The sequence below is a fragment of the Rissa tridactyla genome, chromosome 8 (assembly GCF_028500815.1).
Source record: "Rissa tridactyla isolate bRisTri1 chromosome 8, bRisTri1.patW.cur.20221130, whole genome shotgun sequence".
NCBI classification, from domain to species: Eukaryota; Metazoa; Chordata; class Aves; order Charadriiformes; family Laridae; genus Rissa; species Rissa tridactyla.
In genome coordinates, this window is record NC_071473.1 from 16,565,387 (window position 1) to 16,589,738 (window position 24,352).

A 24,352-nucleotide genomic window follows, 5' to 3' on the forward strand; every position below is an offset into this window, starting at 1 on the left:
CACGCTGGCCGCGAAAATGGCTTGGATTAAGATGGAAGCTGTGAAAATCTAATTGGAATGAAACAGCTGAGAAGGAAGCTGTGTTTGCCCTTCTCTGGGAAGGGGAGGTAAATAGTAATAATAAAAATATTATAATGACATGCTTTAACTTTTGGTCAGCCCTGAAGCGGTCAGGCAGGTGGACTAGGTGATGGTTGTAGGTCCTTTCCAACTGAAATATCCTATTCTATCCCATCGCACTTTGTAGAAATTCAAAGACAAGGAAAAACGCTTAAAAACGTCGAATTTCGGGGTTAAAGTCGTTAATCGGCATTGTGCCTCAGTGCCCCTTGTAGTCTAGGACTGGGGGGGGGAAACTGCGGGAGAGGCCCGCGCCCAACCTGCGTCCTGTTCCCCCAGCGTTTGTGCTTGAGGACGCATCGCTAATTGTAATTATCCCCTTTAATTAGCCGCTGTAGTTCCGCGCGCTGCCCACGTGGCCGCAGGGAGCCGAGGGGGGATTTCCTTCTGCGCCTGCGCGGGCTGCGCCGGTCACGTGGTGACAGCCAGCCTATGCGGAGGCGTTTTGCTACGAGGTGCTTCCCCTCAGGGGAAAGGAAGTGCTCGCCGGTGTCCGCCGCGGCCGCCGGTCCCTCAGCCCTTCTCCTCCTTCTCCGCCGTCCCGGTATGCTCTGAACTGTCCCGCCCGCCCCGCGGCGCGTCCGCCGCCCCTCCGAGGTGAGCAGAGAAACGCGGTGGGGGTCTCCGTCGCCGAGCCGGGGGGGGAGGGCGGGGTTGCCATGGCGACCTGCGCCCGGGACGGGCTTAGGCCCGCCCCCCGTCCCTGCTCCTAGGCTGGTCTGTGATCCTCTTTAAATCTGTAATTATGTTTACTTTGTTGAGTTTGAGCTGAGTTAGCCTGTTCGGTATCCGTTATAGTCTATCCTGTCTTTGTTGTGCTACAACACCTCCCGGTATCAGCTCGCCCGTGCTGGGCGACCGTGGCGAGCTCCTTCTGAACCTTGGCCCCTTACTCTTGAGAACGTGGCTGGGTGTCTGGCTTTTTACTGACAGATATAAAGAGGTGTGAAATATCTGTAACTATCTCAGACCACAGGCTTTCCTTTCTAGACGTGTGGTTTTTCCCTTTGTGTTCTGATAATTCCCAATATCCTATATTGACTGCTGCAAAGCAGCAAACTAATCATAGAATTACAGAATTTCCTGGGTTTGAAGGGACCTTTCAGATCATAGAGTCCAACCATCAACTTAACTCTGTGTTCTCAGGGAACTCGCTGTGAGAGCCTGGATTTATTTTCTCCCCCATGCAGTGGTTAACACAAGTTGTAAATGTTTGCCTTTCTCTGGCCTGCATTCCATTTTTTTATCTACTGATGTACAGGCTTTATCTCCCACTTTATTAGACTTTTGGCATCGTGAGAGCTTTCTACAACTGCGAACAGCTTTAGATTTTACCCTCCTGGAAATCTGTGCTCTGTGCCAAAGGGTCATCAATTTTTGTTGCATATCTATTCATCTCTTCTCCCATCTAGTTTTTATACATCTGCTGAATGGATTATAGGTGGAATCTCTTTTCACTATGGATTCATCGTAGATTTGCTTCCTTTCTTTTAATCTGCCATAGGCTCTCCTTAGTCCAGTTTAGTTTTCTCAAAAGCCTTTATGGGGGACACTTCTGGTAGCTTTTTGGGAGTGCTAATGTATGGTGTTTTGTTTTTTTTTTAAATAAATCAAATGACTGCATGAATAAAGTCTAGCAGATTTTTCAGAAGTGAGGTTCTTTTGAAAAAGAGCTGGTGGCTCTCTCCCAGCACGTTATAATTGCAGTGTTAACTCTTCACATACAAGATAACATTGGAGCAGCCTCACCCCCATCAGAAGCAGCGGTACTGGGTGCTGCCTGGTGCCAGGCTTTTAGAGTAGATGGTTTTAATCTTGCAGGTTAAAAAAGTAGTTCTGTTATGTCTTGTGAACTGGTGCTTTAATTAGTCTTTTTCTGCCTGGTAGCAAATAAAGCAACACACAGTAGTGTGTAAAGTGTTGTTCTCATACGTCATTTTGTTCTTTGAAGTAGCTGCTGCTGTTGTTTCTCTCAGCTGGTTGCTTGATGTATTTAAAGCGAGTTGACTTAATGTGTCTGAGCAATTGGTAAGCAGCTGTCCTGTGAATGCCCTCTTAAAACCTGTGGCATTTTTAATTTTCATTTCTTTTCCTAAACCAGAGTTGTAGCGTTGTGTCTTTTGGTATCTGGGTAGGTGTCAGATGTCATGAAATGTTGTGGGAACCACCAGCAGAATTCAGAAAAATGGTCTTTTGTAGTTGGGAGCTCAATGAGTCTTTAACGTAGTGTGTGTGTGTTTATTTTTGTTAATGAAGTCTGGTGCTTCTTTCATGTCTGTTATTTCTTTGCCAGTAAGGATGATCATTATTTGCATGTGGGGGTGCCTTTTTTTTTTTTGTAGATGTTTTTTTTTTTTTGAGGGGGTGTTATAAATGTAGGTATCAGGGGAGTATAGTCTGATAAGTCAGTCTGTGAGTCAGTGCTGATATCTTACCTGTTGTCTGTTGTGAACTGGTCCTTTCGTCCTCCCTCTTCCTGGTTATTTTCCACGTCTCTGCCCCCCACCCCGGCCACTCCCAGTGTAACTTATGGAATGAGCAGGAGCAGGTGAAACTGTGTTGCAGAGGCTGACTCTCGTGATGACAGCGCTGTTGTAAATACCTGAGGAATTACAGGTACCACCCTGGGGACTTCCTTGTAAGTGGTTTGCGGAGTTGATTCAGACGTCCTCACGGCTCTGCCTTCCTGGTCATCACAGGCTGCTGGGCTGGCGGCAGCCTTTGGTGATGGACAGGAATTTGCTGCAGTGACTTGGTGCCAGCAGCTGCTGTTAACACTTTGTTCCTCTGATATTAAGACATCTTCTTTTAAAGAAACAATTGGGCTAAGCTGTTCAGTGTAGTAGCAGAGAAAGTTCTGTCTTGTCTGAGCACCTCTTCTACAAACTCAAAAATTAAACGCTATCTAAAATCGTTATTAGCCTGGTATCACTCCTGTCTTCCTGGTTTTTTAACCAGTCACAGCCTGTCTGATGGCATCAGTGCAGGGTGTTGCAAAAAGATTTAGAGCTTCATGTCTCACACTACGTCTCCCCGCCCACACTTGCCTACTCGCAGAAAGGTAGGAAAGGGATCTGCTCAGTTTTCCAGTGTTGGCTTTTAATTTCTCCTTTTCAACTTATTACTGTGGATGTAAGAGCAGACATCTGTGCCAGAATCCATCTCAAATGTTACTAGCTTAAAGCAGTAGCAGTGGGGTTTTTGAGTCGAACCTGGGTGTCTCATGCTGGAAAACACCATTGAGAAAGAAAAGGAAAAGGAGCCATGTCAGCTCAAATTTTGAATTCGGGATCTTGGAGAGAAGTGAGTTTGGGGTGCTTGTCTGCCAACTAGGCAAGGAATGTTCTTTTCAAGTTTTTTTGCTTGTTTTAAAGCAGCTTGTTTTTAATAGCATCTAAAAAGTTACTTGTTAGTGTCTCCTATAACGATGTAGGCGGAGGGACTGAGTTTTATTGACAGCCGTGTTGCTGCTCAGTAATGAGGACAGTGTCTAGGAAATGGAGGCAGGCTCAAATTCCCCTCTCCCCATGTTTGTACTACACTAGGCTGAATTTCTAGCCTTTTTTTTAGTCACTACACACATTTTCTGTGTAGCTGTTTATTCTAATTTGGAAATGGCAGCAGGCCTGCATGTATGATGAGTTGTTTGGGGTTGTTTTTTGTTTTCTGGAGGAACAGCTGCCTATTGGAAACTTGCCGTGTTCGGCATTTGCAAGGTCTTAGATCTCTCCTCTAGCGAGCTTCTTGTTGTAAATGTACCTCTATTGTGACCCTTTGGTTTTAACTCCCCGCAGTGCAACTGTCACAAAGCAGATTTTCTCTTCCGAGTCTTAGCAAGAAAAGATTTAACAGCGAAACCCTCTTAGAGATTCTTGTTTGCCATTCCCTGGAGGAATCGCTGTATCTGGGGCAGCAGGAAGCTGTGCATTTTGCAGTACGCTTTAGAGACACTTTATTCATGTACCAGCTCTGCTGAAATCTACGGCTTCAGTAATGTATCTAGAGTTATAGGGTAACAGAACAGCCCAGAAAGTGACCCGCATGCAGAACATTAACATTTCTGCTGCTGGAAGGCTGGCAAGTCAAACTTCAAGTGTGCAGAGAATCAGGGATACAAGTACAAAAGGATTTCACTAACAGTAAGTGTTTTCATTTTGAACAAATAACCGCTGCTTGCTGCGCAGGTAGAATTACATTTTTGCCTTTTCATTTCTTCATATCCTTTTGGGGTCTGTTTCAAATCCTGGTCCTTCATGGCAGGAGGCCAAATTGATAATTGCTGTAATTCTGTGATTTGGCTTTCAGGCTTTTAGTCTTGTGGTGTGCACACCTCAGTCTGGGCATAATGGGAAATGAAGTGCTGAGCTGGGGACAATGTGCGAGTGTGTTTCTTAGAATGATGTTGTCAGAATTTCAGAGCTGAGGGAAAATTGGCTGAGCAGCGTGGGGCAAGCCTTTGGGAGGAGGGCTGAATGCCAGGACGGGTTTTTCCCAGGTTGTGTGCGACAGTGCTGCCTTTCTGCCTGTCCGAATCCAATGTGCTCTGGCCAGGCTCTTGTAGATACTCCACACGAGGAGGGTTTAATATCAGATTTACTTGTTTGGTGTATTTGGTGTTAAATGGGATTTTGATTTAAGCAGGGTGATACAGCAGCATACTGAAATTGCAGCACAAGCATAATACAGCATTTGCAGTGTACAGTTGAATCCAAATACAAACATGATGCCCGTTACTGGTCTCTCTATGCTTTCCGTCACAGTGATCAGTGCCCGCAGTCGTTGGGAAGGAATATGCGGATTGAAGCCAGCTCAGGCCCTTTGTTTACTTCAAAGTTTACTTTATTAATTGCCCAGTTCTTGTACTTTGGGCTCAGCCATATGCTCCCCCCATGCTGGTCTGGCTAGCTCAGGAAGACATTATTCTTTGTTAACTGTCTCGTGGCACCTGACGATTCACTGGTGCAGCTGTCTTTCCTAAACCCAAGGTTACCCTCCAGCCTCCCTGACACTGAGATAAATTCAGCTTTCTTCCCCAAGCTCACTGTTTTTTGCACTCCTCCACTGCGGGGGTGTGCTGGTCGAGCACACTGCCCCGGACAGGTTTACTGGAGAAGAAAGTACAGGCACTGACAAGCTCCTTTCTCCAGAGTGGTGTCCCCGAGAGAAGCTCATTAGTACTCGGGGTGTGCTTTGGAGGCAAATGGAATCTGCATAGCAAGGCTGGACTAATGGCATATCTGAGGGCAGTTTTGTGCACAGAAGGAAGCTGATACTGAAGGAGTTTAAATAATGAGGACCTCAAAGTCTTAAGTTTGTGTCTGTCCTTGATTGAGCAGGGGTTCACGAGGGGTTCTGAAGTTGAATGCTTGTGGTTCCACTAGAAATTACAGCAAAATGTAATGCCTGGATCAAAAGGCATTGTGGACTATTGTGAAATAGCATAATCTTAACATCGGAGCCTGTTTCCAGCCATATTATTACATTATTTTCAGACCAAGGCACAAAATCAGTCACGTTGTCCTAGATTTCCCAGTAAGCGTCTCGCTCACTCCAAGCACCTGCTTCTGCTAATGAAGGGAACGAAGTGATTGCAGTTTTGAGCGGCATTCCTATGGGATGTGATGAATGGTACAGGCATGGAAGTAAAATGATCACTGTTCTGCTCGTGATTGTGAACTCCAAGCTCCGTTGGTTTGCATAACATACCAGAAATGAGGAGAACCACATCTGGGGTTTATTTATTGCTTGTCCTAAATGAACCTGTATGGGATTCCTAGAAGGAGCAGGAGCATTAAATGGGGTAAGTAGAGTGTTACAATTAGCGTATAGAGGTTTCCTTGCATTGCGCACACAGCAGCGGTGATTGTGTTGGTGCAGACAGCACGTTTAACACCCCAGCTTTCCACTTGTGCCTTTGGGTGCAAAGGAACTCATCTGAGCCCAGGTGGGGTGAGGAGATTTGCTCCTGACTGACATTGCATGGGACCATGGGGCTGAGCAACTTGATCTAAGTTGGGTTAAACCCCAAAGGGTCCTTCCAACCTCCTTTTTTTTATTCTATGGCCGGACTTGAAGTAGTACCTAGGTGGTATCAAGCCAACAAGTATGTAAATATCTCTAAAAATTTGACTCCTATTGTGTTGATGATGTTACCCTAAGTCATAGAAGCGCATCTCTGAGATTCTTAGTAATGAATTCATGATGTTTTCAAATACAGTTGCAATTTTATTGTATTAAATAATAGGAGCTTGGTAACAGGGGTGTCTGTGTGGAACATTCCCTGCGAGACCAGTAACCTAAAACTGCCGTAAGCTTAAAACGAAATGCAGATGGGAAATCTTTACTGCTTTGTTGGAATTAGACCTTTGGCTGGTTCAGATTGAAAGGTTTAATGTAAATTAAATCCCCAGTGCCAGATGGCACAAGGTAGAGAGACATAGCTGTGAAAACTCCTGCTGGTGCTCTGGAAGTGATACTCCCCAGACAATAGCAGAGTTCGTGTCGGTTTTGAGTACCGTGTTGCTCAGCCACAGCTAATGTGCGCCTGTCCTGCATTTTGAGTAGCTCTTAAAATTCTGTCTGGGCTTTCTCTGATCCTATTTAGTTAGAAGTAAGAGGATGCCAGGTGTCATTAATTTTTTTTACCCCTGGAAGTCTTGTCTTGCTAGGATTTGAGGACTGTCCACACAGAAGTTGGAAACAGGGATTTGGTGGCAGCACTGGGGCAGCACCTCTGGTGAGGGTACCAGGTGTAAAGAAATCCAGCTCCAGCCTGCTCTGCGTGCATGCAAATCTTGCAGGGAGTATCTGCTAGCCAGTGTTTGTGCTGAGCAGATGGTCTGCTCATGTAAAGTAAAATACAGCTACTGTGCATATGTCCATCGCTCAAGTGCTGGGTAGAGAAACATGCAGTCACAGGCAGAGGGACGTGACCTGACAATGGGAGGAAGAGCCAACTCGCATGCCTGCCGCCTTTGCAGAGCAGACTTGTTCAGCATCGGTGCAGCTCCTCACGCCTGGCCCATGCATGGAATGTGCTTGATAGTTGTCTGGAGGAGCTTAATCTTTTCCTTCTGTGGAACAACAGCAGATAATCCTTCTCAATAATCTGGCAGGAGTGTGCTTGAAGAAAGTGCTTTGAATTCTGGGAGGTGAAAAGCTTGAGCCCAAGTAAATAAGGGTCAGTTTAATGACGGAGGTGCCTGCAGTAGCGGGGTGGTTGGCCATGTGCCTTTCAGTGCAGCTCTTCCTGAACTGTAGGATCACTTTACAAAAAATCTACTAGCCTGCCAGGGCTTATTTTTCTTTATTCTGTCCTGCAGGTTTGCTTCTTTCTGTTCAGAATGAATTGATTTCAATTAGCATTTAAATTGGAAAGTAAAAGATTTTGATGGACTTCAGTCTGGCTTTGTTTCTGCAAGTGAAGAAGATTCCTTCATGTGTGTTCTTGTGTGAACGATTGTAGTTGGTATTCATATAGCTTTGGTCTTAGATTACCTTGCTTTTATTCTGCCAGGAAATTCAGTGATATTTGTTGCTAGATGATAAAATTTTTATTTGGGATTTTCATGAGTTTATCTGGATGGAAGTTGAAGTCCAAATAAAAATTCATAAAACCAGAATCATATGATTGCTCATTGCTCAAATCCAGCTCCTTTTCTCAGGATGCACAAGGCAGAAACATCATTAAAACATGTCTAATAGTGCTAAACAAGGGAAATCTAACTTGTTGAACCACTTGGCCAGGCTTTTGTAGGTATGGAAGTGCTTGAGGGATTTTCAAAAGCATTTATGCAGCTGCCTGCCAAATTCTAGTAAGCATCAGGCTTTATCTTGCATCTGAACACCCTGTTGGATTAAGAGTGCTGATTCTGTGCGAGTACCTCAGTTTCTCTAGAAAGATGGTATTGTGTAGATTTTCCTCACTTTTTTTTTTTCCGTACAAGAGATCTAAGAAGAAAAGAAAATATCCTGCTCTTGAGAAAGTCTGAGTTAAGGTTTCTTAGCTGTGAAGCATGTAGTTCAAGTAAAGAAACTGTCCCTGCACCTTGTAGCTAACCTAAACTCAAAACAAGATCTACTTTTGCATGGTACAAACTGGAAGTGCTGTTGGTAGGAATATGTCAGTACCCGTACTCAGCTCATTGTGCCGAGTGAACATTGATAATTCACGGAGTCTCAACCATCGCTTGGACTCATGCTGTAAGCTAAAAGCTCCTCTGCCTTTTAGACAGAATTGTTAAATACTGTTCTTTAGCTTATTAAAGTTAGAGTTTATTGACGCCGAGACTTATGACATTATTTTTTAAATAGTAAGTTTAGCCTTACAGTGTGCTTTAATTTTACATTACCTGTTAAGTTGGCTTATTTAGTAACGTAATTACTATTGCTTTCATCCTACTTTCATTACTGCTAAATATTTGTAATGAGTATTTGACAGGTTCCTCTGCAGCTGCCCAATACACCTAAGGCCAAAACGTTTTGCCAGATTTGTTTCAATAGGGCAAGGCAGAAGACTAGTAGAAATGCTCAAAACCTTTATACTTTCCTGTATTTTTTTTGAAATGAATTTGTTGTGTGTTAATATCTGCAGATTTTAGGTGGGAAAGGGAATTAAATGCTCAGCTTCTAGTTCTACTCACTGCGAACTTCGGTATTTTGGAAAAGGGTGTCCTTGGAGCTTTTTTCACATGTTTAACTGCACGATCCCTTCATAAGCATAAAGCGTTGGCTCATTTTTTCATCGCCATAAGTGAGTGTTTCCCATGTTGACAAAAGGGTGAGGTCGCTGTGGCCTCCTGGGTCGAGAGGTAGTGGATGATGTTAACCATGCCGCTTCCCAGACCATGGCTATCACATGAACAAAGACTGACACCTGAGAAAAAGATAATAAATAAGGTAACTTCACTTTGGGTTTCAAATATGGCTGTGGACCTCCTTCCGTTAACTGCACATGGCTGGAGTCTATGATACAGTAGCTGGTGATACAGTAGCCTTGAACAGCACAAAACAGTGGGGTGGAAGGCCCCTCAGGCCTTACTGATAGCGACTGAAAAAGAACATCTGGTTCCCTCCTTACTGGAATAACGTAGCTAAGTTTTAAATGCTCTGTAAGCGGATGGGTTAGGCATCTGCTGGGTTTAGTTGGATAAAAGGAAGTCTTGAGACATTGTATCCTTGGGTAGAATAGGTAGGGAGAGATGCTAAAATAAGCAAGTTTTGTGAGAACAGGAGTTGCAAACTAAGCCAAAAGACAAACTGAGTATGTGCAAAGATCAAATTCAACCAGTGGACACGGTGAGGAAGACTATCGATGACCACCAGAGGACCCTGGAAGACCACCAGTGGACATGGATGCGCATGAGTCAAGGACATTTACATATATTAATGAGTTCTAGGTGATAGTATGAATATGTTAATCATTTCTGGGAAATGTAATTAATATGTATATTCTGATTGCTTATAACCTTTGTAGTTGAACAACTCTGCACGCACACTAGGTGGAGTGATCCTGTGTGCACCCAGTGCTGCAATAAAGAATGCCTGGTTTCTAACACTCCAAAATTGAGTCTTAGAGAGTTCATAATCGCTGGCTTACGGTATCACCTACGCTTTGCTTCACAGCAACCACCACTTGGTCTCAAAGGTCGGAACTCGGTGTTGTCAGTGTTGCTGCAGCGAGTGGAGCTGTGTTACTGCTAAACACCTGAAGGCCCTTTTAGCTTCCGTTGAGTCCTAGGGTTGTATTTAACACTGATACCGTTGGGGTTTTTTTAAATAAAATTCTTTATGCTTCCAAACAGATCTTTTGTTCTCTAAAACCAAGTTGCCTCTGAAAGTGATCCCTCGTCCCTGTGCTAGCTGAGGCTTTTGTTCAGGACTCCCGCTCTGCTAATTGCAGTGTGCCACAGGCTGTGCAGAGGGGCAGCACCGGGGTCTTGGGTGTTTGCCCAGGTGCCTGTGAAGAGCCAGAGGCTGTCACCTGGGTATGAAGAGAATTGATTGCCTGGGATTTCTTCTCCTTTGGTGTTAGCAACCACTGACCGCAGCTCTTCCGGCAGCGGCAACTGGCCAGGGAGGAAGGTGCACAGGTCTGCTCTCCTAAAACCTTGTGGCAGGACACAGTGCCAGGTGGGTGTCCTAAATGTCCTTTAAATGTGCAGGAGCATCAGGTTGGATCACATAATGCAAAGTGGATGGAGTGAGTTCTTGCAAACACAGCCGGTTTGTGTTTGCTGGGAAATGGCTGTCTGAATTTGAGGGGAGGGGAATTATCCTGTTCAACAAAACAGTAATGGATTATTTTTTTAAAGGCTGGCTTCAGCTACAGGATAATGCATAATGCTTGCCTAGCTCTTTGAGAATATAGTGTTAAATAAACATGAACTAATCCTCGCAAGAATGCATCCTGTGCTGGCTCTGCCTCTCCTGCAGCAGCTGCTGGCTAGGTCTGCTCCTAGGCCTCTGTCTTTCCTACTCATTAGCAAAAGTACTGCTCTATGATGGTTGTTTCATTTATCTCTGATTTATTAATGCTGAGAGTATTGACTGAGAAAGGGTGTTGCCTTACAGGGGCATTGAAACTTCTGAAGAATAATAAAATGTATGAGCAAGAGCATTGCTGTTGCAGACCTGAGTGCCGCTTAATGCTCACTAACGAAGCGATGTAGCCGGGCTTGGATCTTCGCCATGGCCAAAGCGGCTCTGGCTGTACGTGCCTGCTTGCTCCTCCTCACTCCTCCCTCCTTTTTTTTTCCGCCACTGGGAAGCCTGTCTTATGCTCCCCGAGCTTTTGCCAAACAGTCCTGGCCTACAAACGATTGTTTTGCCCTTGCTTTGTGATCTTGTGGTGGGTCAGCACTCTGAAATGGCTCAGCAACGGGTCCAGTGAGGGTGGGAGGATGGGACTGGGGCCCACACCACTGTGCATCAGCTACCTCAGCCAGCAGCGGTGCAGATCATATCAGCCACAGCGAGTGAACGTGCCTTTCCTTTGGGGCTCCATAGGGTAAAGTTAAAGCATGTTAAAAGGTCACCAGGGGCTGGTGGTGGAGAGCATGCTTTCTGTCGTGACGGTACAGGGGGCTTGAGCCACTTCTAGGAGTGTAAAATCAGTTTTAAAAGCAGCAAGGAGTACTGGTTTTGTGGGTTTCCTAGGTGCTTAAGTTGTTTTGAAACTAGCATCTGGACTGGTTGTGAAAGCTGTAGGCTGCTTGGTAAATATGCAGCCACAGTCCTAGAACAGGCTGTGAAATAGCTGTGATTCTTTTTAAGGACTTCTTTGGAGAAGAACAAGTGATCCATATCAATATGCAGGTCCCCTCAGATGGCCTTCTCAGGGAAATATGTAGGACAGTCACTAGGAGGGAAGCTGTGTCTGGGAAGGATCGCTTGCTTGAGGAACCCCACCGTATTTCATCTTTTTCAGAAGCTGTAGGAGAACGTCCTTGGACCCTTGCTCTATTGAAACATTTTGCCATTCTTTCTGTTGCCATGGGAAAAGGGCTGGCAAAGATTTCTGTAGATAATAGTGGACCTTAATTGTGTCCTTTCTCCTGTTGATATATTAGCTGTTTGAGGTGTTCCAGGTTGCACACAGACCAGTGCAGAGTTCCTCCTTCCTCCCTGGGAGATCTGGGCCAATGCAGTGTAGGGGCTTTATGCTACTGTCCAGGACGGAGAGGTGGGAGTTCACACTGCTCTAGCTGGTGCAAAGGAGTCATATGACGTGTGTTGCAGGGAGAGTGACAGAATCAAGGGTGAACATTATTCTCGTTAGCAGTGCTAATTACCTCTCTTTCAGCACCGATGTTGAGTTCCAAGGACCCTGGCATCTGGGGACTCACTGCTCTCCGAATAGCATCACGTTGTGCTAACTGGGAGTTGCTTTCTACCAGTTCATCAAGGGGAACTGCAGAGAAAAGCTGGCTTATGTACCTTAAAAGAGAAATTTGAGGATGGAATGTGGATTTTATGGCTTAACCTGTTTTTTCTTAGGGGTACAGCAGAAAGGGGTGGTTCCAAATTTTTAGGAGAGCAATCGGTGCACAGTTGTGTGCTGTCAAAACACATCAAACTGGGATCATTGCTATGCCTACTCCTTTTGTGTGCCTTTGCCAGTTACAGAGTATATTACGGAGGTGATGTGAGTTTTATGTTAAAACTGTTCAAATGGCATATCCAGTTCAGTGGGAAGTGTGTTTAAATCTTGAGTCTGTGAGCTTCAAAGCAAGAGCATGGGAGAGATGAGCATCCTGTTCAACAGGAGGGTGTACACGAGCACTGCTGCGTGCAGCTTTTCCTTATAACTTGGTATTTCAAAACCAAGATTTGAGTCTCTTAAAATTGGGAGAAGAAAGCAAAAAGGAAACCAAACAACTTTTTAGTTGAAGGGTGGGGTTTTTTTCTTTGAATCTTGGTGTGGTTCTTTGACCTGGGTCTAGGAGGGCTGGAGTGAGAGGGACAAAGCTGTGGATGGAGAACTGCAGGCGGCCTGTGAAAGGGAACAGTCCTGCAGCTGCCCTGTCTCTGCCTTGTTTGCTCTGTGTGCTCAGCGTCTCGCAGAGGCCTTTGTCCTGCCTAAAGCCTGTTCTCAAGATCTGTTCTTCATTCATGCGTCTGCGCTACAAATGCTTTTACAGCCACTTTAGTTATTGCTTGCTGCTTTCCCTCTGGTACCTTGTTAAAAAAGGCTGAAGATGTTGGAGCAAGTGTCCTATACGTGGGTAGCAGGATTGTGGTAGTGTTATGGTGAAAGAAAAGGGTATGTTGGCATTTCTGTATTTGAACGCACTCTGCTGGGCTGGAAAACCAGCCCTCGTGGAGTTGTAGCACGTAGGAATGACGGGAAATGAAACTAGATCTCATTTCACCAGCATGTTAAGCAAAATTAACATTTTAAAGAATTTGAATCCCCTGCATACTACTAACTGGAAATGACGGGATTGTGTAAGAGATCTTTATAAATGTTCTAGCAGTGTTTCCTTTTTAAGCTATTTGTTCAGTTTTGTTTCAAAAAATATTGGTCCTGCATCGTGAGGTAACACTCAGCGCACTGGCTGAGTTGGCTTATTTAGTGTAGCATCCTGAGCTCTTTTTGGAAGTGCCACATACTCCTTCACATGCGGCATCACTGGACTGTGCTCGCAGGGCGCGGGGTGGGTACGGATATGGAGCTGGCAGGGTGGGTCAGGCTGAGAAATGAGCTGTGCTTATCCTGTAGGCAACAGGGCTTTGAATTGCTTCTCAGGTTAATGTTGCTAGGTTTTGCTTCATCTCTCTTGAAAACTTGTTCTGCTGGGAAGAACAACTTCAGTGATACTGAGAACCTCCTGCTGCCTCTGCACAGATGCCTGACTGAAGCTGGGAATTGGAATCTGTGTTTCATCCTTCTTAATGTGCTTTCTTTTCCTGCAGGCGTGAATGACAGAGGAAGTGCCCCCGACTGCACTTACGGACGTAAACCTGCGTCTTCTCTGCCACGATGACATAGACACAGTGAAACAGCTCTGTGGCGACTGGTTCCCAATAGAGTACGTTACTGGTTGGGGGTGTGAGGCCGTGGGGATCTAGAAGCAAATGGTGTGAATCTGCAGTGGTCGGGTTCAGAGCTGACACTAAAGGCTCTGCAGCCATCTGGGCTGTTGCTAAGATAGCAGCAGGTTCTGAATCTTGTATGCACTGTGGTGGTGTTCCTGTTAATGGCCCTTTGCTGCCTGTCCTGCAGGGTCTTAAAAGTCATCAGAAAGTTCCTGTATGCAAATCTTGGCAGAAAAATGGGCTTTGTAATTAAAGGGGTGGATCAGCTTCTTGGGAAAGACTGTGTATGAGATGGGGAAAGGAGCACACCTCCAGGAAAAAGGATAGCATCCTTGTGAAAACAAGCTGTGTTCTGGAGTGCGTACTGAGAAAGCGCCCTCAAAGCTGAAGCAAATCGACATGGAGCAACTGTTCCTAAGGGACTGTCCTTCTGAATGGCCCAGGGAGAGACTGAATAGGACTTGCCTGTGTACTCAGTATCAGTGTTGGTCCCAAAGCTCTGGCAAAGGTCTGGTTTAAAGCTGATCTCAGTCTGTTGCAGGTCAGTCCCGGGCCCCTGTTTGGTAAATGCTTGTGTCTGCACAAGCATGGGAATAAGGAGCTTTTCTGGGGAACAGTGATAGCTTTCTAGCTTAAAGCATCCAGGAAAATTACAGCTGTAGACTTCAAGGATTTTTTTTTCTTTAGCTTTGTTGACAAGGTTTATAGAGGATTTTAGCGGATTATAATTAAGATTGCATAAAATGTAACAAACCAGCAAAAGCATTCATAATATTTTGAATTTGTAGATTTCTTTCAAACACAAGGCATGCTGAACTCTCACTTTGAAATAAATTAGTGTAAGCTAGTTTCCCTTTAGTAGCTGCAGAAGGGGGAGGAGAGCTGGAGGCTGATGATGTGATTTTTTTTTTTTTGTACCAGTATGCAGTATTTTTTTCACATGTGTATCAAATTAATGAGATCCTTACGCTCTTAGATGAGGGCAGATGGATCTTGCGTTTAAAAATAACTTGCTAAAGATGGAAGTGAGAGCTCTGGGCAATGAATGTAAAATGAAAATGTGGTTGTCTTAGCAAAGCAGGAGGCCATTACATGAGCAGTCTGCATTGCTGCTTAGATGTAATTGAAAGAAACCATGCTACCAAATGGGGTACAGCAGCTGTTTGGTGTTCTTTGCTACCATACAACAGTTGGGACAGGAAAGGTGAATAACTTCTTTACCCAGATTTCATGGAATAAGTTAAATTAGTAGCATAGAAGGAGCTCCAGATTGACATATGGCTGAGCTACTTGGCTGTATGTCTTTGCAGAAGACAGCCCTTCCACTAGTACAGCTTCCCTCCCTTAGTCTTGTGCAAAATACATTGGCCTGCAGTTCTAGCGTCCGGCATTTAAAGATGCTGCTGCCCATTTCCAGTGGAGCAGCATCTTAGCTCAGTGTCCCCAGACATTCCTGTTTTTCCTTCCTTCACAGGTACCCTGACTCATGGTACCGAGATATCACTTCCAACAAGAAGTTCTTTTCCCTCGCAGCCACATATAGAGGCTCCATCGTGGGAATGATAGTGGCAGAGATCAAGAGCAGAACAAAGGTGCATAAAGAGGTACGCTACTAAATCGTGCTTCAGTATGAGATAGTCCACTTCTTGCCGTGGTTAACTGCGATGGAACCTGTTTGGGGTATTTCTCCCCCCGCTCCATCCAGATATTTATAAGAGTGATCTGGAGTTAATTTAAGAAACCAAGAACGTGCCTATTTCCAGCTAATGGAGCATGGGTGGTGGGATGTGCCTGAACACGTGGGCTGCTCAGCAGCCTGGTACCACAAAGTCTCTTCCTGCTGGGGCCAAGCAGCTGTGACCCGATGGGAAGCGTACTGCCTGATGTGCTGTGCAAAGTCATCACATCATGCGGGCGTAATCCAAAAGTGACTGTGTAGCAGGCCATTTAATTGCTGCCTGGCTGTTGTCAGTGTGCCTGGTCATCTCTGGTGACTGAGGTATGCGCAGCTGTGGGAGAACGAACCTCTTCCTTTCTTATGTAAGGGTTGAACTTCCTTAGCTGTAGTGGGCGAGTCACTCTTGTGACTTCCTGCAGAAATTCCTTCATTTACATGGTCACTGTCTGGAATGCAAAGCAGAGGTAACCAATCTGCAGAAAGCTCGGGCTTCGGGGATAACAGAGGCCAGGAGAGACAACACAGTACAGCACAGAGGTGAAGAAGAGATGGTCACTGACGACAGTATGGGTTAGAGTAGGGAAACCAGCATAGGCAAGTGGATTTTAAAAAAAAGCAGGGGCAATGCAGAGAGAATGTAACTTCTAAAAGACCATCAGTGTTATGATTAAACAATAATCTTAACATTCATAGGAACGGAGAGCGTTGAGCAGCATGGGTCTCTTCACTTTAGCTATCTGGCTTCACCTCAAAGTTAGTCAAAGTCAGAAACTGCATCTTCAGCAGCTCTAACAAAAGGCTCTTGTTCCAGCCAAGCTGAAAGCCAGGGGCTTATTCAGACAGATTGGGCCTGTAGAACATGCTCCTTGTCCTCTACAGCTGTACAGAGATCTCCAGCTGACACGAAGCTCAGATGGAGCATGCAGGCAATGAAAACTGTTGCTGGACTGCTCTAGACACTGATGTGTAACTCTAGAATTGGTACTTTGAATCCTTCCCGGTAAAGAAAGCAAATTGTCCCTAAGCCCACAAATAATGTATATAGTAAGGAAACATCATGATTTGTGTTCTGCATCTGGGAAGATGCTATGGAAGTAGGAATAAGCCATAAGGGATCATGCTTGGTTCTTTTTTTTACCTCCCTACCTCCTTTCCAGCTTCAGCTAAGACTATTTGGTGAAGTTGTCTGCTATAGCCTTGTTTTCAGATGTTTCCATACAGGATTCTTGCCTTCTCCTGTGCCTCCCCAGGTATCTTACTAAATAACTTGTCATATCTCTACTCAGGATGGAGATATCCTAGCTTCCAATTTTCCTGTGGACACTCAAGTTGCTTACATCCTAAGTCTTGGAGTGGTGAAAGAGTTCAGAAAACATGGAATAGGTAAGATGCTGCTATGTGACAACTCTGCCGCTGTTGTTTGCCATGTGTGACTAGAGGGCATGACTGAAGGAGCTGCACCATTTCACCGCAATACCCTTTTGAGAAAAGTGTGTCGGTGATTTATACCAGCCATCGGGAAGGTGATGCACTCACATCCCCTTCTTGGTGCTAATGCAGGTGCACTGAGATGTTTTTACTGGTGTAGGCACAACCATCGTGTTTCTGAACAAATGTTTCTGAAGAGCGTGGGGCTTTGTCCGCCTTGTTCCTAGGGGACAGCTGAGCACACCAAAAACTTGCACTCCTGCTGCTGAGACTGGCTGAAAGTGCTAGGACTTCACCCTGGAGCAGGGTTTGAAGCCTGTCTGGTGGGGACGAAAGGGAGCATATGCTCCCTGGCTTCCGATTTCCTTTCATGGGTATCAGAAGTGTGGTCCCTGGGGGCTTTGAACCTTTCAACTTCAACAGATAGAACAAACGTTTAGAAAAAGACAAAGGGAAGTGGAAAAAGAGCGTAGCTTGGACCTGATTAAATCTGTCAAATGCGTGTAAAAGTCATCTCTGAATGCCTGATACAACACACAGCATTTTTGCAGCCATTTGAAAATCCTGCAGTCGGAAGGGCTTATCTCTGTTTAGAGCAGGATATCTTTTGTCATCAAATAAGAGCCCTTCTGGTGCAATTTCAAGCATGATCTATATCTTGGATCTGCAAAAGGAAATAGGCCAGGTTTGGCAGCGTGACCCAGTGTTGCACATCTGGAGTCTCTTCAGTGGATACAGGTATAACTTATTGTCTTCAAGTCCTCCCTTCTCCCCGAGTCATGTTTAGAAAGGTACAAACTGATAGGATACATAAAGAAATGACCAGAAGAGTCCTCAGTGGGAGCGCTGTATTTAAAACTTGCATTGAAATGCTGCCGAAGATAATTTTTTTTGTGCAAAGAATAAAGCGCACAGAATAGTGTGGTAAAGGTGTCTTCTGCTCTGCAAAATTGTGGTGGTTTTGAGTCTCCTTTCAGTTAGCAATTCATAATTATTTTTTTTTTCTGGCTCCATCTTGCTGGAATTTTCTCCTTTCAGAATCAGTATTTCCTGTATCTGTTACATGTAGACAGCATGTTGCCGTGCTCTCTCAAAACCTCTGGACTTCCACCTATAGCAAAACAACCTAAAGAAGCTGCTGCTTTTGCTGAGACCTTTCTCTTGAGAGTTTTTCTACTTGCGTTTGAAGCTGAAGTCTTTCATGCAGAAGGCTTTTCACCCCAGGCATGCTTTTAAGCACTAAAGCTCTGATTTTTCTCTGGCAGCCATTAAAAGGCTTTGGTTTCTAGTTCTCTGCTATTCTTAAACCAGAGAGCAGTTGGATTTCTAAGAGGTAGAAGAGTGGAATATCTCATAACAAAACCAAACTGCTCTCCTGTTGATGTCTCTCAGTGTCTTTTTGTGCTTGGCTGATGTAAATTCCCACTAAGTATCAAGTGACTGTGAAGTCAGTGCTGTTGACTTCTGCTCTGAAATCCTGTGGGTCCTGCTCAAAGTCTTACGTGTTCTGGGAATTGTGAAACAGCAGCATAAATCTCATCTGTATTTTGGATTAGCTAAACTAATTCTTTAGCCTGTTGTTACCACACCTGATGGAAGAAGTTCCCCTGCGGGTTCTGCTGGGTCCTTCATGCCATGTTGGGGCGGTTTGGATGAACCTCCAGGTCTTGTCTCTTGGGACTGGAGTATCCTCTGTGCCCTTTTCTGGTTTCTCCTGCTGACTAGTGGCTGCAGCAAATCCGGGTTGAATGAGGCTAAGGCTCCCCTCCTTAGAATGGATCTTAAAGTCCTACCAGTTCTTAGATTTTAATTTGAGTTCAGCAGACACAATGCAATAACCTGCTTGTGAAATTCTGTTTTGACGCTCTGCTCTCTTAAATGGCTTTAAAATGTGATGGAACTGATACCATTGGAAATGACTCATTGACCTCCCCTAAAGCCAAGCGCTGCTTGGCTGGGGATGGGCAGTATTGTCAGATTCCTGTGTCTGGCTCATCTTTGTGGTTATCGAATCAGAAGTTTGTGTCTTTATAAAATCTGTTTTGTGAAGCCATGCTCATAGGTGTGATGAAATTAATATTAAAACTATGTAGTGTGGTCCTGTTCAATTCCTCAGGAGGGTCTGAGAGAACTGGGTGGGATCTGGGGTCTTCAAGCGTGCACAGCAATCGCTGCTTAGACGCTGGGTGCAGCAGATCTCAGCTGGGACCTACGAACCTTCGTACTTTCTCTGAGAAGGCAGCTGCACTCTGTGATTCTGCTGTTCCTTCCTTCAACAGGTTCGCTCTTGCTTGAAAGTTTAAAAGACCATATATCGACGACTGCCCAAGATCACTGCAAAGCCATCTACCTGCACGTCCTCACCACTAACAACACAGCAATAAACTTCTATGAAAACAGAGACTTTAAGCAGCACCACTATCTTCCCTATTATTATTCCATCAGAGGGGTCCTCAAAGATGGCTTTACCTACGTCCTGTACATCAATGGTGGACACCCACCCTGGACAATCTTATATCCTTTACCTTCAGTCTGATTAGCAGTGGAACACAATAAGCAGATGCCACACTATGTTTTGGGTTAAAAATGGCAATCTAGCAAAGTGTGACCTGGCTAGATCTAGGGACTGATGCCTGCTCAGATGCGAGTTTAGTCTGAAGCTGAAAGGAAGGTGATGTTAGAGGGATTTGACAGTGACCCACTATCAAGTGGGATGGTACATTGAATTCTAAGTTGGAGCGAGTTTGGTGCCAGTGATGGTGAATGCTGGTGTTAAGTCAGAGTGCTAGGCGTGCTCTGGTTTGTGGTGCAGGATTTCTACAGCAGCACGGCACAGAAGACCTTGGTCTTGTTTCCTGTGGCCCGGGATCCCCTATGACCCTCACCTGGCCTGGATCTCAGCAGGCTGCTCTCAAACTGACTTTGGGGGTTTATTTCAGGTCGTTGGATCACGGGGAAGAAATCTGATCTTTCCTGAGTGTAGCTAGTCTGTCCAAACCTCTCCAGGCAGGTGGATGGATTGCCATCCCCACAGGAACTTGCTGTGGAATGCAAAGGGAACGGCTTAGAGGAGGGATTTCCCACACAAGTTGGAGCGGTGTTCCCAAATTGCCTTTTTTTATGGTGCAAAGCAGACCTGCTTTTGATAGAAAGGAGCAGGCAATTAATATGAGAAGCAGATCTGTCTGAGTAAACCATCTTTCTTTGTCATGGGGTCTCTTTAGGGAGTGCTAGCCCAGAGTATTTTAAGTTATTTCTGAAGTTACAGTGTAAATCTTGCTCTCCTTAACTGATGGCCACTGACTACCTACAGCACATTGGATCAACGCTAGCCAGCCTGAGCCCATGTTCAATTCCCCAGCGGATATATCGACAAGCCCAGAGCATTCTCTGCAGTCTTCTGCCCTGGTCTGGCATTTCTGCCAAGAGCGGCATTGAATATAGCCGGACGATGTGACTGGATTGGAAGATGTACAAAAAGCAAAGGTAGGTACCTGGGGAAAAGCTCCCTTCTCTGTCTAAGGCCGGCAGCAATGCAGTGTCAATGCCCCACAGCTGCCGTCCTAGGGCAGCTGAGAGCATCTCTCTAGCGAGGTGTCCGGGGCATCCTGTGCCCTCTCCAGGCTGTGCTCCAGTCTCCAGCTTGTGGTCCTGTGCTCCAGTCTCCAGCTTGTGGTCCCTGCTGTCTCCTTTTTCCAGCTCAGTCAGACCAGCTTGCAAGACCCAGAGTGACTGAGTCCTTCCTCTTTCCCCAGCTCAGTGTCCCAGCCCAGTAACTGGCAGCCTGTTTGCCTGGGTCTCCAACAAGGTCTTCAGGACATTGGTTTCCCAGTGTGCTTGAAGAAACATGTAATGCCTGGCTTCCCTAAGACAGCTGCCCTCTTTTCTTTCTGTAGGATTGTTCTTCCTTTCATCTCCTGACCCATCCGGCTCTGCACTGATTCCAGTGATGACGGCTCTTGGTCAGTGACCCAGCCCCTGGACAGGACTCCTTGTTTCACAGGTTGACTGAGATTAGGCAGACTTCACACTTGACGGGCTGCAGCCCTGACTTACCCCCGTGGCCTGGAGCCTGCGAACGCTGCCTGGGCAGGCCTGGCCCGTCGTGCGAGGCATCTGGCTGTGCCGTAGCTGAGGGCCCTTTGCGTCACCGGTCTGTGTGCATGTTGCACTGTCCCCGTCACTTCCCTTGCCTCTGGTTTGCTCCTATTCGTACACATGAGGTAGAGGGGTTCAGCCGCTGCTTCCACACCATGGCTACTGAAAGTAGCGTGAATGAGGTGAATGAATCTGCACTGACCAACCATGTAAATGAGCTGTGAGCGCCCTGGCAGGCTGCTGCTGGCAGAATATACGGTTGTGACCTTGTTGTGGGGGAAGGTGGGAGTGAGGATCCTGTCTGGCTCCTGCCAAGTCAGCTGCTGGTGCTTCCTGCGGGTAACTTCCAGGGAGGGTAACAGCCTCCTGTGAGAAACTACCCAGCCGCGCCAGCCCTCTGGAATGACTTAAAAAGAAGCATTTAATTAAGGATGCATCAAGTAGAAGGCAGGGAATGAAATTGCTATTTCATAGTGAAATATATATATTATACTGTATAGCTCTTTCTGCCTTTGTCCAAGTTGGAACAGAGCAGGGGAGGGGAGCTGAGGGTGTAGAGCCACTGCTGCAGCCAGAGCCCTGTGGACTCTGCTGTGGAGCCCTTCTCCTCCCCTTGCACGCACCCTCCCATGGCACCGGGGCTGAACTCTTGCAGGGTCTTTAGGGATGAGCTCTGTGCAGGGATCAAAGCAGCTTTTCCTTGCTGAAGAAAAGCTCCCCCAGCTGCTCACTGGCCATCATCTGGGCACCTCGGTGGGGCTGTGCTGGCAGACAGCCTCCCTGCGGCTCCTGTCCTGGCCGCGGGTCCCCCGTGGCTGTGCCAGCCTGGGGCTGTGTCTCAGTTCCCCGGCAGTTAACGTCCAGCCTGCGTGGAGGGCCCCGCTGTTCCTGTGTGCCATGGCCAGGCCAGGCACCCTTCCTGTGCCTCGGAGCGAGGTTGGGCAAACGCTTTGCTTTTAAGGTGTGAGTTTCTGCGGCTCACCCAGCCTGGGCACGGGTCAGAGGTGCAGGTATCCCTGCACCCTGTCGGGGTCCCATTGCGAATCCCCCTTCCCTGCTCAGCGCCGTGTTCCTCATTCTCCTCTTGTTTTGAAACTGGGCCTTGAGCACAGGAGGCCTAAGCTGTAGCTGGCGCATCGCCTGCCTGCGCAGGCAGGGCCAGCTCTGGCAGCGGCTGTGGGCAGGGCGGCAGATGAGACACGGTACAGGTCAGGGTCAGGCTTAGAAGAGAAAGCAAGCACGTTAAGATCGTGCAGGCCAGATGACTATAAAGTCATTTCAGTGTCTGTAAGCCCCTGAGGTAGGAGTTAGTTAATAAAAGGGTGCAGGAAGCAAGCTTTGTGTGTGGTTCCCGAGAAGGGTGGTTGGAACTCGCTCCCCGCTCTGCCCACGGCTGCCACAGGGCTGGCACTGTGGTGCTGATGCTAGGCTCAGTGGTGGCTCTGGCACAGAAAGCCCCTGTGAGCACAGCTTCCTCCACAGCCCTGGCCAGCCCTGCAGCCTGGGTTGCAGGAAGCAGATTGCTCCAGCCCCAGGAGCTGGCACATAACCACGTTTTGGAGCAGCAGGCGGCTGTTCTGCCGGGAGGTGCTTGTCCCTCTTCAGGGCTTGAACAGGTCTAGCCCAAGGATTAGTCACCACAAGGAAAAACCAGTGTCTCCCTGAGGACAGTCAAGCTCTGAGCTGTTGGAGAGTCCATCCTTGGGAGACTGTTAACCCCGAGAAGCCAGGGCTGACCCCTGTGTGGGCTGTTGGAGCAGAGCACTGCAGAGGCTCCTTCCAACCTATGCAGCTCGGGTTCCCCTTCAGTTTAGGAGCGCAACGGCTCTGTGCAGCCCGCTGTGCAGCAGGCAGGCTGAGCCAGGCTTGAGGGCTGCAGGCTGGTGGCAGAGGATGCGCAATGGCGCAGGGAGCTGCGGGCTGAGCTGGGGCTGGTGCTCGCAGCTTTGGCCAAGGTGCCTCTCTTGGGAGTTTTAGCTGGACCGCGTGGTGGAAGAGGAGCTCTGCCACCCGCGGCTGGGGCACTGAGATAGAGCATGGTGGGCTCACAGCCTGCTGCCACCAGTTCCCCTCTGCAGGGCTGCGTGTTCCTGCCTGCTAGTGATGTGGTGGAGCAGCTTGCAGAAGAGCAGGGCAGGTCTGCGCAGCCTTGACTGAGTTGCTCATGGCACCGCAGCCTGGCACTGCCCAGGGGCTCCCCTCCTGTGCTGTGGGGCCACCTGGCTCCTTGGGCCAGGCTGCGGCTGCCACCACCTCATGGTGGGGGCCAGGCTGCCTCCAGCCCAGCAGAGCCAGCTCAGCACCCACCACCAGCCCATGGGGAGCAGGTGTTGCCTTGGCTTTGCCGAGGCACTGGCAGGGAGGCTTTGGCTGTCCCCATTGTCCCCAGTGCTCCTCTCACAGCCCGGCTGGCCCCCCCGGCAGAACTGCTGCCCTCCCTCCTAGCTACAGCGCTTTTCCCAGGGGAGACCTGAAGCACCCCTCCAGCCTCATTTCTTACCCCTTTTTGGTTTTCCGTTGGGCTTTTTTTCCCCTGCTTATCCACTTTTCACTTAAACACAGCTGTTGGTTTATATGAGTTTCTTCAGCAGCTGAAGCCCCTGGTTTTCCTCAGCACTTGCTTCCTCTGGACTAGAATGTTTCTCTCCTGGTTGTCTGGGACTGATGTCTGTACCCCCCCATCCCTCTTTCTGTCCTGCCCGTTATACAACCCAGCTCCACTCCCGCAGCACTTGAGCACGTCCCCAGGGGACCTGTGACTGATCCATGTGTCCTCCTGCCACCCCATCCTCTGAGGTGTCAGCGACGTCCCCGCCTCACGGACCGTTATTTATTGAAGAGCATTGTGCTGCCACCGTCAGCCTCTCTCCAAACGTCTTCAATTAAACCAAACCTCTTTTCTGAGTCGTTTGTCTCTCTGTGCAGGAGCTCAAGCACCTTCACCTGACCTTGTGCTCTGCTGCAATGGGGGGAGACTGCAGGCCCTCTGCACCGGGGCTGGCTGGGAGCTGCTGCTGCTCCCGGCTGGGGATCCAAGCTCAGAGCTGGCAGTGCGGGGACAGGGTAGGGCCACAGCGGGGACACGGGGAGTAGCTCCTCCAGCGCAGCGCCTGCTGTGTTGCAACAAGGCTCTTGGATGGGTGGGGGATTTTACTGAGGCTCAGCTGAAATACCTCACTCTGCAGGGACTGGGGCCTTGCACAGCCTCAGTGCAACTGGGCTCCTCACTGGCTGCCCCAGCAGCAGCTGCGTTAGGGATGGATCGAAGGCTGCCCCCCCAGCACAGCCAGGGCCCAGGAGGTGCTCTGGCACCTGCAGTGGCGCAGCCACCTTCTCCCCAGGCCCCTGCATGAAGCCCTTTGGGTGCATGAGCCATTTTGGAGTAACCCAGCAGCAAAAGAAAAACCTACAACTGTTTGCAGCAATGCAGCTCCCTGAGCCAGCCCCCTCTGCCCCAGCTTCCCCCGGCTGTGGGGGGGCTGCTCCAGG

The 24,352-nt window shown here is 47.5% G+C and overlaps 1 protein-coding gene across 2 annotated transcripts; it reads left to right on the plus strand.

Moving 5' to 3' along the window:
- The first annotated feature begins 531 nt into the window (after positions 1-531).
- NAA60 (N-alpha-acetyltransferase 60, NatF catalytic subunit) lies at positions 532-23,767 on the plus strand. 2 transcript variants are annotated; one of them, XM_054213003.1, is made up of 7 exons: positions 532-717; positions 13,537-13,652; positions 15,134-15,263; positions 16,624-16,720; positions 19,045-19,290; positions 20,077-20,251; positions 23,579-23,767. In XM_054213003.1, exons 2-6 carry the CDS (start codon positions 13,543-13,545, stop codon positions 20,220-20,222), a joined length of 729 nt encoding a protein of 242 aa, XP_054068978.1. In that variant the 5' UTR covers positions 532-717; positions 13,537-13,542; the 3' UTR covers positions 20,223-20,251; positions 23,579-23,767. The 2 variants fall into 2 exon arrangements, with proteins under 2 accessions (XP_054068978.1, XP_054068977.1); XM_054213002.1 differs by having other exon boundaries at positions 552-717; positions 20,662-23,767.
- Positions 23,768-24,352: the final 585 nt, after the last annotated feature.

Excerpts from the sequence above, each read along its gene's own strand:
- NAA60 (XM_054213003.1), top strand. The coding sequence starts at position 13,543 with ATGACAGAGGAAGTGCCCCCGACTGCACTTACGGACGTAAACCTGCGT. Across the intron at positions 15,264-16,623 it reads GAACAAAGGTGCATAAAGAG|GATGGAGATATCCTAGCTTC; the intron begins GTACGCTACTAA and ends ATCTCTACTCAG. Across the intron at positions 19,291-20,076 it reads GACAATCTTATATCCTTTAC|AGCACATTGGATCAACGCTA; the intron begins CTTCAGTCTGAT and ends CTGACTACCTAC.